The sequence below is a fragment of the Alligator mississippiensis genome, chromosome 3, assembly GCF_030867095.1.
Source record: "Alligator mississippiensis isolate rAllMis1 chromosome 3, rAllMis1, whole genome shotgun sequence".
In the NCBI taxonomy this organism is placed as follows: domain Eukaryota; kingdom Metazoa; phylum Chordata; order Crocodylia; family Alligatoridae; genus Alligator; species Alligator mississippiensis.
In genome coordinates, this window is record NC_081826.1 from 53,594,406 (window position 1) to 53,607,142 (window position 12,737).

General features: G+C 44.8%; 1 protein-coding gene across 4 annotated transcripts in view; it reads left to right on the forward strand.

Annotated features, from left to right (window-relative positions):
• Nucleotides 1-12,737, forward strand: part of ZNF704 (zinc finger protein 704) — a 189,990-nt gene that overhangs the window by 31,558 nt on the left and 145,695 nt on the right. For 3 of the 4 annotated variants that reach the window (XM_014606906.3, XM_059723947.1, XM_019498687.2), the window contains exon 2: nucleotides 8,269-8,516. In XM_014606906.3, the coding sequence (XP_014462392.2) occupies nucleotides 8,269-8,516 (248 nt within the window). The remainder of the gene's footprint in view (nucleotides 1-8,268; nucleotides 8,517-12,737) is intronic. The other variant, XM_059723948.1, reaches the window with a different exon arrangement.

Genomic DNA, 12,737 nt, shown 5'->3' on the forward strand with positions numbered 1-12,737 from the left:
GGTCAAACCAGTTTATGCAATGTCTGTCCCAGACCCCTTTCTGGTTTAAGATAAACCAGACTCCCCCAGCATCCTGGCATGCTCTCTGGGCTGGGCTGAGCTCTCTGCTCCACAGCAGGACTGGCCCCTCCCTTCCGCTCTCTAGTTGCAGCTCCCACAGAGATTGTGGGCTGCTTCCCCCTTTCCCCTCACCACTCCCTGCTAAGCAGGAATTCCCCCCTCCCCTGTGCCTTGCTGAGAGATGTCTGTGTATTAGCTAGTAGACCAAATGTTGGCTACAGTCCTTACTGAGTCAACAAGTAGAATCAACAGGTAACTGGTAATGTCCCTCCATTGTGTTCATAATGGGATAAATACTGAGTTAGGGGTGATAAACACTGTTATCAATTCCCTGCTGGGCTAATCAGAGCATCTTGCTGAGGCCTGACCATGCCCCCCTCAGCTCAGCACTGTGGAAAGGAAGGCTGCTCTAGTGCTCCCCGGCTTGTATCCTGAGCCACTGCAGGCATGTGCCTGCATGTCGGGGATGTCTGTGCAGTTACAAAGTGATTTAGCTTAGCCAAGTTAGACTAACCTGCAAAGATTGAAACAATTCAGGCTCAGTCTTTTTGAATGTCTGTCCCTAGCCTAATTAGAAGTAGGAGCCAGTCATTCCTTCCAACTTTCCTAGCTCCATCAGTTCTGGCAGATTAGATCTCCTAAATATTTTGACATCAAGCACCCTGCCTGACTAGCCAGCATTTACGCATGTAGGATGGCCACGGCAGTCCATGACTACCAGCATCACAACTGAGAACAAAGCCCTTGCAGCTGATGAAGCTGTGGCCACAGGGCACAGGGGAAAGGTTGGTGATGCGTGCCATTCATGACTTAGGTGTAGTTGGGTAACCCAAGGCTGGCAAACCCATCCATGACTCGCCTGCTGTGAACTTGCCAGCACCAGAATGGTTTGCTGTGATTGGAAGCTTTCATGGGTAGTGAGCATCCATATTATGATGGTGTTCCACTTCTAAGTGGACAAGGGTGCTTCTGTCCCAGTGGTCTGCTGCTGAAGGCATGGGGCCATTTTAGTGCCACTGTTCATTGTGCCAGGTGTCTATGATGATCTGTCCGCACCAGTCAGACTCAGAAACACCACTCTATGTTTTGAAGACATTTGCACATTAGCCTGGCTGACACAACTTTGGGTTGAGAGCTGCTTGCCTAGAGTGAGAGCTGAATGTAGCCACGGGTCCCCCAGTGATTGACATGAAGCAAGTGCATGAGTTTTTTCCCTGTAAACTGTCCTTCCTCAGTTGTTGCATGAACAGCTGGAGCCAAGTTGGCTGTCTGGGCCCATCAACAATACCTTTTCCACATAATCTGGAGCACAAGCTCACAACAGTCTGCAGTACTGTCTGCAAGGCAAGGGCCATATGTGGATCCTTTTGCAGACTGGCTGCTAGCAGCAGGTGGCAGTGGGAGCAGCTGAAATACCAGGTGGTCTGGGGCAGGAGTTGTACAGTAACATCCACTCAAGTCCCTCCCACAAATAATTTACCAGCCGCTCCCACACAGTCGACCTCCCAAGGGGAGTTTTGCTCAGAGCTGAGGAATGCTTGGGAACCTACAGACACTTGACTGCAGCAAGGCACACTTTGTGCTCTCTCCGGACACCTGCTGGCAGAGAGCCAGCAGTGTATTAAGCCGAGTGCTATCCCTTTTGCAAGGGTGATGTGTACACGCCAATCCTACAACTTTTTGAATGCAAAACAAACACAGGGACAACTGTGAACAAACACAGGGACAACTGGGCTTGAGACAAATATGACATTTGTTTATACCCTAAGTCACCTTTGCATTTGGGGAAAGTAATAAGTAGCTGCCCATGCTATAATCCAAGTCCAAATCTGATTGCATTCCGCTTCAATTTAAAAAAAAAAAAAATCTAAGTTAACCCAGTGATATTGAAATAGTCCAAAACATCCCTATCCTTCTAGAACTATTAAAGGATATCTTGTTCCACTTCTTCCCTCCTGGAACAGAAGCGCCTGAATGGAGTTTTGCTGCAGGAGTATGAGAGTAGGAGGTGGGATTTAGGGAACATGCAGTGGGTCCCACGTACATTGTATGTTGCATAGCAGAGTTCTCGGTGACAGTTTCATATAGCAGGTAAGGATTGGAGTAATTTGGGGCTGACGGCTCTATGATTGCATAGTTCCACTGGTCAGCTGAATTGGTTAAGTAGTGCCTAAAAGTTACATTAACCACAAACACTGGCATCTGAATGGCACCATGGCCCTAGCATGACCTGCAGGAGAAGGATTCCAACCTTCCCTTGTGTATTATGTTAAGGCCCAGCCTTTTTATTTGCACTGAAAGCTGAGGTGGAAAAGAACATATTTACAATAAATTCACTCAAAAACATTGCTGTTGATAATTCCTTCCCTTCTCCTCTCCAGGTTTCCCCCCGCCCCCCCAAATCAGAAGATAGAAATCTCTTGCCTGTAGAACTTGTGGGGGGAGGGTGGGGACGAGACAAGATTTGCTGGTAGTTGAATAGGGAGTAAATGGAGATTTTGGGACACGGGAAGTTGCGAGGGCTTTTTGAAGACGTTAACTAGATCTGAAATGATCACCAGTAACATAGATTATTACTCTTTTTAGGTTTCTGTTACTGACATGAATGAGCTGGCTTGTTTGCAAAGTCTTTTCCTGTTTGCAGAGACTGGAAGACAATGCTGCATCAGTTCATACTTTGTGTATATTCCAAAATCATCTTTACAACCGGGAGTCCCATTTTTCACAAACCTGGATGCTAAAATGAAGCCCTACATGAATGTTGGCATGTATTTTTCTTATAACTTATTTTAGTTTAAAACTTGTGAGGAGTAATCACACTGAATATGTAGTTATGGTAAAGAAAAAGAAAATAAACTGAAAATTTCTGAGGAAAATGTGTTTGTATGTGTGTAAATATAGGTGGGGTGATTGAGTTTGCTTGATACTTCCCATTGTATTTATTTTTTATTGTTTGTAACTTTGAAAAACTTTAAGCATTTGGACTGATATTTTGCGTGCAGGGTATCTGCCTTAGGCTGAACTAGAGCTCTACCCCTTGCTTTGGAAAAGGCTGAAATTTGGCAGGGAAGTGGCCTTTGTTTCAAGGATATGGTTTTGCAATGAAGTTCAGACCCAAATTGGCTGAGTCATAAGCCTTTGAATCTTTAGTTTGCAGTTTCTCAGTAAAAATGTTTTTGATGTATCTAATACATTTCTGTAAGATTTTTGTCATTGCTGAGCTGGAGGGTGAGCAGGATTTTCCCTATCATTCTAACTGTGAATGCTAGTCTCACCTGAACAAAAATGCTGGTTTAGGCTGGTATAGGTACATCAGGAAGAATAATTCTACTATACTCTCAGAAACCCCATGCTGGGCCCAAGCTGGAAAAATGTGGAAGTTGCTTCAGAGCAAGGTGTGAATAATGTGCAGTAATTATTTTCCTTGCTCTCCACAGGTAATGGCAACCCCTTTCCTTCTTGAATGGCCTCTTCTGCTAATTATGTTATCTCTTCTGCTGCACTTCTCTTGTTTTGTTGCCTTTTCCTGATAGCCATGTCTTTCCTCCTACTTTACAGCCTTCCTCCATTCTTTTAAACAAACTTTTCATTTACATAGGGAATAAATTCAACAATTCAACAAGGAGAAATGCAAAGTGCTGCACCTAAGGAGGAAAAATGTCCAGCATACCTACTGCCTAGAAAATTACCTGCTGGGTGGCACGGAAGTGGAAGGGGATCTTGGAGTCCTAGTGGACTCCAAGATGAACATGAGTCGGCAGTGTGACGAAGCCATCAGAAAAGATAATGGCACTTTATCGTGCATCAGCAGATGCATGACGAATAGATCCAAAGAGGTGATACTTCCCCTCTATCGGGCGCTGGTCAGACCACAGTTGGAGTACTGCGTGCAATTCTGGGCACCATACTTCAAGAGGGATGCGGATAACCTGGAGAGGGTCCAGAGAAGGGCTGCTTGTATGGTGAAGGGCTTGCAGGCCAAGCCCTGCGAGGAGAGACTAGAGAACCTGGACCTTTTCAGCCTCTGCAAGAGAAGGTTGAGAGGCGACCTTGTGGCTGCCTATAAGTTCATCACGGGGGCACAGAAGGGAATTGGTGAGGTTTTATTCACCAAGGTGCCCCCGGGGGTTACAAGAAATAATGGCCACAAGCTAGCAGAGAGCAGATGTAGACTGGACATTAGGAAGAACTTCTTCACAGTTAGAGTGGCCAAGGTCTGGAATGGGCTCCCAAGGGAGGTGGTGCTCTCCCCTACCCTGGGGGTCTTCAAGAGGATGTTGGATATGCATCTAGCCGGGGTCATCTGAACCCAGCACTCTTTTCTGCCTATGCAGGGGGTCGGACTTGATGATCTATTGAGGTCCCTTCCGACCCTAACATCTATGAATCTATAAAACACAGGCTATTGTTTTAACTGTTATTTAGCTCAAGTTGTGTTGTCTGCTTGTTTCCCAGACTGGAAGAAGGGCATTATGTGTCCAATAGCTTGTTTAGCATCTCTCCCAACTAACTATACAGTTCAGTAGCAAAACTACAGGGGGTAGGGGCATGACTGGTGCAGTGGACCCAGGCTCCAACATGAGGGAGGGGAGGGGAGAGGTAGAGGAAAGAAGGTTGCAAAAGTAGCTGCCACTGCCATTGGCACTTCACAGCCAGTCCTGCCTTGTGCACACCTACTGCCCAGGGCATGGAGCTACTTTGCTATGCTTCTGATACAGTTGGTCCAGTGAAAGATACCACCAAAAAATTCCTTGTATCACACAGATTTCCTGGACCATTATGGCTACAATATTACTCCAAATCTATTGTGATAACTAAGGTTCCTTGGGTGAATTTGATATCTTTTATTAGACCAACCCAAATAGTTGGAGAATAGTTATTAAGCAAGCTTTTGACATTCAACAATGAGAGGAAACAAGGAGACATAATCATTGTGATCCCCTCTACATAGTGCACTTAAGGCATAATTAATCAGTTAATCATGTCTTAATTTATGACCCAGCTACGTGTCCAACCAATTAATGGTTTGATAAAACAAGCAATAAGCTCCATAGTTAATCCACAAAAATGTGTAGTAACTTTTTAGGTTGTGCAAAGCATGCCATTAAGGCTAGGGACAGACATTATACTGGTTTAAGTGAAACTGGTTTAAACCTGTAACAGAACAGATGCTCAGTGCATCTAAACCAGTTTGAGAATGGCTGAAACTGGTTGAATGTAGTATCAGACTTAACTGATTTGGCTCAAATTGGTTTATGCAATGTCTATCCCAGACCCCTTGCTGATTTAAATTAAACCAGACTCCCCAGCATCCCGGCATCCTCTCTGGGCTGGGCGAGGCTCTCTGTTCCCCAGCAGGGCTGACCCCTCACCTTTGTTCTCTGGCTGCAGCTTGGCAGTCTCTGCAGGCATCTGCCCTGGTTTATGCTCCCCCTCCTCAGTCTCTGCTAAGCAGGCATTCCCCATCCCTCACAGACACCTCAGCATTAGCTATCAGACCACATGCTGGCTACCTGTGAGCTGTGGCATACGAAACAAAGGCCGAGTCAACAGGTAGCTGGTAACGTCCTTCTGTTTTCTTAATGGGGTGATAAATACTGAGTTAAGAGTGATAAACATTCTCAGCTGGGCTGTTCAGGAGAGGGGAAACACTCCCTAATCACATCATCTTGCCGAGGCCTGGCCACGCCCCCCATCAGCTCAGTCCTGTGCAAGGGAAGGGAGGGCTACTGTAGTGCCCCCTGGTTTATAGTGTGAGTCACTGCAGGCATGTGCCTGCATTTCTGGGATGTCTGTCTGGTTACAAAACTGATTTAGCCTAGCCAGGTTAGACTAACCTGCAAAGATTCAGTCAATTCAGGCTCAGGCTGTTTGAATGTCTGCCTAGCCTAACTGAACGTGTGTCCAAGCGTTCCCCTGTGGTTGGCAGCCCCATCAACTTAGGGGCTCAGCCACAGGGCTGCACCACCTGTTGCCAGCTGACAAGGCTCGCAGTGGTGCCACTGCTGTGAGCCTTGTCCTGTGGGACTTGCAGTGGGGAGAACATGGCTGGCAACTGCGAGCCTTGTCAGCTGTAGGGATTACAGCAGGGGCAGCCTCATTGGCTGCACGGTTATAGCAGGGGCAGCGGGGAGAATGCACCTCACAAAATGTGCAGTGGCAACTGTTTTCTTCCCGCTGCCCCCTTTGCAAGCCCCACACCTTGTGTGGCTTCAGCAGTGGCAGCATTCTCTCTGCAGCCCCCCTGCAAGCCCTGCAGCCAGCATTGGCAGTGGGCCATGCAGGCATGGGAACTGATGCACGTGATCCTGGGCTCCCCCTGCACCACTGATAAGACGTGAAGGGATCTAACATGCTGTCCCAAAATTGCACCTCCTGCCATGCATGTGTGGCATGGTGGGAGGTGTGATTGTGTGGATCATGCATTAGATCCCATTCTGCCTTTACCTGCCCATGTAGAGGAGCTCTCATTTACCCCCATGTACTGAACCAGGTCTGGTTGGGCATACTCCTTAATACTGATACTCCCTAGTTTTGAATGCTTGACTTCGAATTTAAAGTAATTGTGTGTGGGTGCATGTGTGTGAGTAATATACAAATTTTGGTCCTACAGGTAGTTGTGATGGCGACAAGTGCACTCTGAACTTCTCAGGATCAGGCTCTTAAGTAGGGACTTACTGTCTATTCTTAGGAGATTTTCAAACATACTCATCATTATCACAACCAAATTTATACTGTCTGTAGCTTTCGTCTTAGTTCCAGTTGTTTACATGTAGAGTGCTTTGCTTTCCAAGACAGTGGTGAGGCAGATTTTCTTGGTAACATGTCATCTGGCTGTGTGTCAAGAAATCCAAAATGAGTAATGCTTTCTACTATTTACATTTTTAAAGTAACCGTTCCAGTTTTGTTCTTGAAGCAACTGCCAAAACTCTTTCCATGGAAACATTAGAATGAGCTGCGTATTAAATCATTTATCTTTAATATTTGTGCGCCTGTAGTGCTGTGTGTTTTTCATAGCAAAACAAACTTATCATGGCATAATTATTTTTCCTCTGAACTGAAAATAACATTCTTATACCTGCTGACATTTGAATTATATAAATAGGGATGTTTGCGGAAGAATATAACATCTTTCCATTCTGCTAAAATTTGTTTGTCTGGGAGGGTTTTGTTTTGGAGGGGTAACATGGTAGCTTGTCTAGGAAAGGACTGGTGTTTTTCAATCAGCATATTTTGGTAAGGTCAGTTCTATTTAGTGTGAGTTTGCACTGTCAATTAAAGCCCTTGCAGAAATTTTAATGGGGTCAGATATTTTGTGTTAAATGCTGTTCATTCCAAGAACAAGATCCCCTGGCTCCCTAACTTTAGTGATCAATGAGAACTGAAATAATGTGTAAAATTTCAGTTTAGAAACCAAAGCAAGCCCCCCTGTTTCCATTGCAGCCTCTGGACACCTGCATCCCAATTAGAGTAGAGCTACTTGAATCGAGATGACCTGTAGTTTCTGTATCATTCTGCTTTGCCTTATTTTTGTTTTTGTTTTTGCTTTTGGTTGTATCTTCTGGTTTCATTTTTGAATGACTGCCATATACACTGGTAGTGTTGAAGTGATTTTTGTTAGTTGTGATGGTCCAGGGTATAGGTGAGTAGCAAGAGCTTTTTGTAAGTGGTATCTTTTTTTGGACCTGAGGAAGTGTTCTCTGATGCGCCTCAAAGCTTGTCTAAATCTATCCCACCCTTGCAGTTGGTCCAATAAATGATATCACCCACTAAAACTCTTGCCTCGGTCATACACTGTGACTTCTTCATCTTCTTTCGAATGAACAGTGCTAGATGTTTAATTTTTGCATGTATGTGAATAAAACTTGTGCAATAGAGATATGTTTGTGTGTTTTATATTGTACGTTGTGTCATTTCAAAACAGTTTGATTTGATTCACTATGGGGTTAAGAACGGTAAGTTATCCAAAGCTTTCTACTTTATCAAGCAGTCAGGAATAGTTTCCCAGAAAAGTAACTGTTCTGGCCTGTCTTCAATTTTGATATGTGTATTAATGAAAAAAACTAATAGTGGTTTTAGAGTTTGCCAAAAGCAAAGAAATGGTGGTTTCTAGTTCATAGATGCTAAATTGAAGTGAGAGCTTTCTCTCTCTTTCTCTCTCATTTCTTAGAATTATTAGATATTTAATCATTGCTTTTAATTTTACAGGCAGCCAATATTAAGCGTGAAATGCCCTTCACTACATTTCAGCAGGAGGATGTAAAAAGTGACAACAGTCAAAAATTGCCAGACCAACATTTTCTCCTGTTGGCTATGAAGGAGGAAGATATAATAACAGCAGACACCAAAAAAACAAACAGAGTTCACGAGCATGAAAAAGAAAACACCCGTTCTGTCTGTCTTCTTGAACAGAAACGTAAGGTTGTTTCTTCAAATATTGATGTGCCTCCAGCAAGGTAAGAAAAGACTTTTAAAAGCACATTTTAGGTTATATTTTAATGGAAGAGAGATGGCAGATTTGATAACTGGTACTCTTGACCTGATAAGACTAAGATTCATTCTTCAGTGGTCCAATCTAAAGCACAGCATATGTTCTGCTGACAGATCTGTTTAGAGAACTCAAACTGCCAGTAATGGAAACTGAAAGCATTTGAAATGTAAAAGTCCATGTTACTTCTGTTCCTTATGTCATTTCATGCGCTATGTACTGTGTGCTGAGTTCCAGTCCACTGAGTTGCAGTGAACTCTCAAAGTGATGACTAAAAACAAAACAGCATGGAGCAGCAGAGTGCATCTACACGAGATGCTATGGAGCAGTAGCTTATTGCTATTGCACATTTGCATTGGTGGGCACTAGCTGTGACATGAAGCTACTGCGCAGTAGTAACAAGCTACTGTGCAGTAGTGTCTGGAAAAAAATGCAGGATAGCTACTGTTTAGTAACACTAGTTACAGAACAGTCATTTAATACTTGGTTATGCAAGTACTAAATGACTGCGCAGCCACAACTGTGCAGTCTGCTGCTCATGTAGACGCAGCCACCGTGAATAAAGGGGAGAGAGAAATGCAGGTATCATGGGTATCAACAGGGAGTTGAACATAGTGATGTAGAAATTCATGGACATTATATAGAGATTATGTTAGGTTTTACTTCTAGCCCTGAATATGGTGTGGAGGCTGAGGACTCTAGAAAGCAATTTCACCCTTTCCAGTAGGAGACTATTTCCTTTAGGGCTAGGGACAGACATTCAAAAAGCTCGAGTCTGAATGTTTGCAGGTTAGTCTAACCTGACTAGGCTGAACTGGTTGGAAACTGGACAGACATTCTCTCCAGACTGAGGAAATTCAGGCACATGCCTGCAGTAGCTCAGGCTAGAAGCCAGGGGATGCTAGAGCAGCTCTCCCTTCTCCTCTGCTGGGCGCTGAGCTGAGGTGGGGCGTGATCAGGCTTTGGAAGGACTCTCTCATTAGGGATGTCTGCCTGCATGGTCCCAGGTTTTTCCCTGCTGGCTGCTCAAGGGGTGGGAGTGTTGTCAGCCCTCAGCTCTGGGCTACCACTCTGAGGCAAGGGGTATGTGCAGTTCATGCATCTGTTGATGATACAGAGCTTTTCAATCTGCTTCCATATGCTTTGTCATACTGCTTGCAACAAATTGACAGGCAAGCAAGCCAGCTGGGAGCTGATAAGAGTCTTTATCACCTGATTACCAAAACAATGGCCTCTCTCCATTAGTTCAGACTTCTTAAACAGCTTACCAGCTGATCTGTTGATTAGCTACAAAAGCCCTGTTCTGTCTGTGTGCATGTCCCAGTGAAATTAGAGACAGAAACACACACAGACACCTCTGTGTGTTAGCTAGCTTACAGGTCACTGGGGCTGGGGTCCGTGCTGTGGGAGATGGGAGGGAGGGGGGATTTCCTGTTTGAGTAGCAAGGGGGGATAGAGCACAAGGAACCCAGCAGATCCTGCTGTGCCTGCAAATCTCTGTCGGAGCTGCAAATCTCAGCCAGAGAGCAGAGGGGAGGGGCCAGCCCTGCCCAGCCCATAGAGCATGCCAGGATGCTGGGGGACTGATTTAACTTAAATCAGCAAGGGGTCTGGGACAGATTGTATAAACCGGTTTGATCCAAATCAGTTAAGTCTGATACTACATTCAGCCAGGTTTATCTCAAACTGGTTTCAGCCACTTTCAAACTGGTTTATGTCCACAGAACATCTGTTCTGTTGTGGATTTAAACCAGTTTCTGGTCAGTTAAACTGGTTTGTGTGTAATGTCTGTCTCTAGCCTTATTGTCTGGACTACTAGATGTGTTGCCTGAGAAATAAATGAGGATCATTCCACCACCTTTCCCACTATCTTCACTCCTGTTGTTCCCCACCATCATGCAACATCACTGCAGTACAGAGAATATTCAAGAGAGCATGTAAAGCAATATTCTCCATTATACCCTAATATAGCCCACTGAATGGACCACATGCAAGAGTGAGTGTGCTCACAAAAGTAAGCAAGGGGAATAAAAATGAATTGTAAATTTTGCTACACCTGCCCTTACCCTATGATTTTACATGCACATAAGTGCTGGCAATTTTAGTGTTCTTATTAAGCAACCACACTTCTGGTTAAATTGCTCATGGATGATATTACAGAAGATTCATTTGTATATTTTCTGAAGTTTAATGGAATAACAGCTGGAGGTAAGAATTCCATGCTGGCTGGCTACAGTAAGATGACTGTTTTGTGTTCTTGGATAACCTCTCATGGTGTTTGACATTTTCTTTAGTTTATTTTGTTTTATTTATCATTTTATTTGATATTTGTGGCCATCAGGTTTTCAGCAAAAGCTTTGTGAACTGTACGCATGGCAAAATCATCTGCTTGTAATATTCAGTGGAATGCTTTCTAGCATGTTAGAAGGGAAATTAAGCAAACAAGTGCTGTCTTTGATCCATTTTAAGGATCTAGAAGTGCTAAAAAATATGGGTTGAGCTGCAGAGCTGAAAATGGATCTTTAGTACTTCTGAGTATGAAGGCATTAGTATTGCTAATTTTGATCTGACATGGGTTATTGAAGCCCCTGAAGTTCAGGAAGGTTCAGACTAGAGACTTTTTCAGGTTCACCTTTCAGTGTTTTTAATGAATATCGTAGGAGATTTCATAGATTTCATAGACATTAGGACTGGAAGGGACCTCAGAAGATCATTGAGTCCAGCCCCCTGCCCAAAGGGCAGGAAGTCAGCTGGGGTCATAGGATCCCAGCAAGATAAGCATCCAATTTTCTCTTGAAGGTGTTCAATGTAGGTGGTTGTACCACCTCTGATGGCAGGCTATTCCAGACCTTGGGGGCTCAGACAGTAAAGAAATTCTTCCTTATGTCCAGCCTGAAACGGTCTTGAAGTAGTTTGGAACCGTTCAACCTTGTCATTCCTTGGGGGCACTCTGGTGAACAAACATTCCCCCATATACTGGTGGTCACCCCTGATAAACTTATAGGTGGCGATCAGATCACTCCTGAGCCTGCGCTTTTCCAGGCTAGAGAGCCCCATAGCTCTCAGCCTGTCGTCATACGGTCTGTTTTGCTGACCTCTGATCATGCGCATGGCTCTTCTCTGGACTCTCTCAAGCTTCTCCACATCCTTTTTGAATTGTGGAGCCCAAACCTGGATGCAGTACTCCAGCTGCGGCCTCACCAGACCGAGTACTAGGGGAGAATGACATCCCGGGATTTGCTTAAGAAGCATCTATGGATGCAAGCCAGCGTTTTGGTCGCTTTACTAGCTGCAGCATCATATTGTAGGCTCATGTTCATCTTGTGGTCAATGATAACCTCCAAGTCTTTTTTTTCCATAGTGCTAGCCAATGTAGCACTGCTGAATAAGAATGCTGCAGGTTTTTCCTCCCAAGGTGGCGAACCTTGCATTTTTCAGTGTTAAACACCATCAGGTTCTCGTCCACCCATTTGCTGAGCCTGTCCAGGTCAGCCTGGATCGGCCTCCTGTCTTCTGGTGTGGATGCTTTGCCCCAAAGTTTGGTGTCATCTGCGAACTTGGCTAGTCCGCTTCTGACTCCAATGTCCACATCATTAATGAAGATGTTGAACAATATGGGTCCAAGGACAGAGCCTTGGGGGACCCCACTGGTCACAGGGCACCATGACGATTGACTTCCATTAATTACCACCCTCTGGGTCCGACCACGGAGCCAATTTCTCAGCCAGCGGATTGTGGTGAACCCAAGGCCACAATTGGCCAGTTTCGCCAAGAGGTGATCATGGGATACCAGATCGAAGGCTTTTTTGAAGTCAAGATATATGACATCAATCTCTTCTCCCTTGTCCAGGTGATAGGTCACTTGGTCGGAGAAGGAAATGAGATTGGTCAAGTAAGACCTACCCACAACAAACCCGTGCTGGCTATCCCTCAGGATGTTGGCATCCTCCAGTCCATTAAGGATGGCCTCTTTAATAAACTTTTCTAAGACCTTCCCCGGGATAGAGGTTAGGCTGATGGGCCTATAGTCTGCCAGATCCACTTTCCTTCCTTTCGTGAAGATAGTCACCACATTGGCCTTCTTCCAGTCTTCAGGCACTACACCAGAGTGCCAGGAGTTCTCAAAGATCCGTGCCAGAGGCTGGGCTATGATGCTCGCCAGCTCCTTGAGTACCCTGGGGTGTAGATT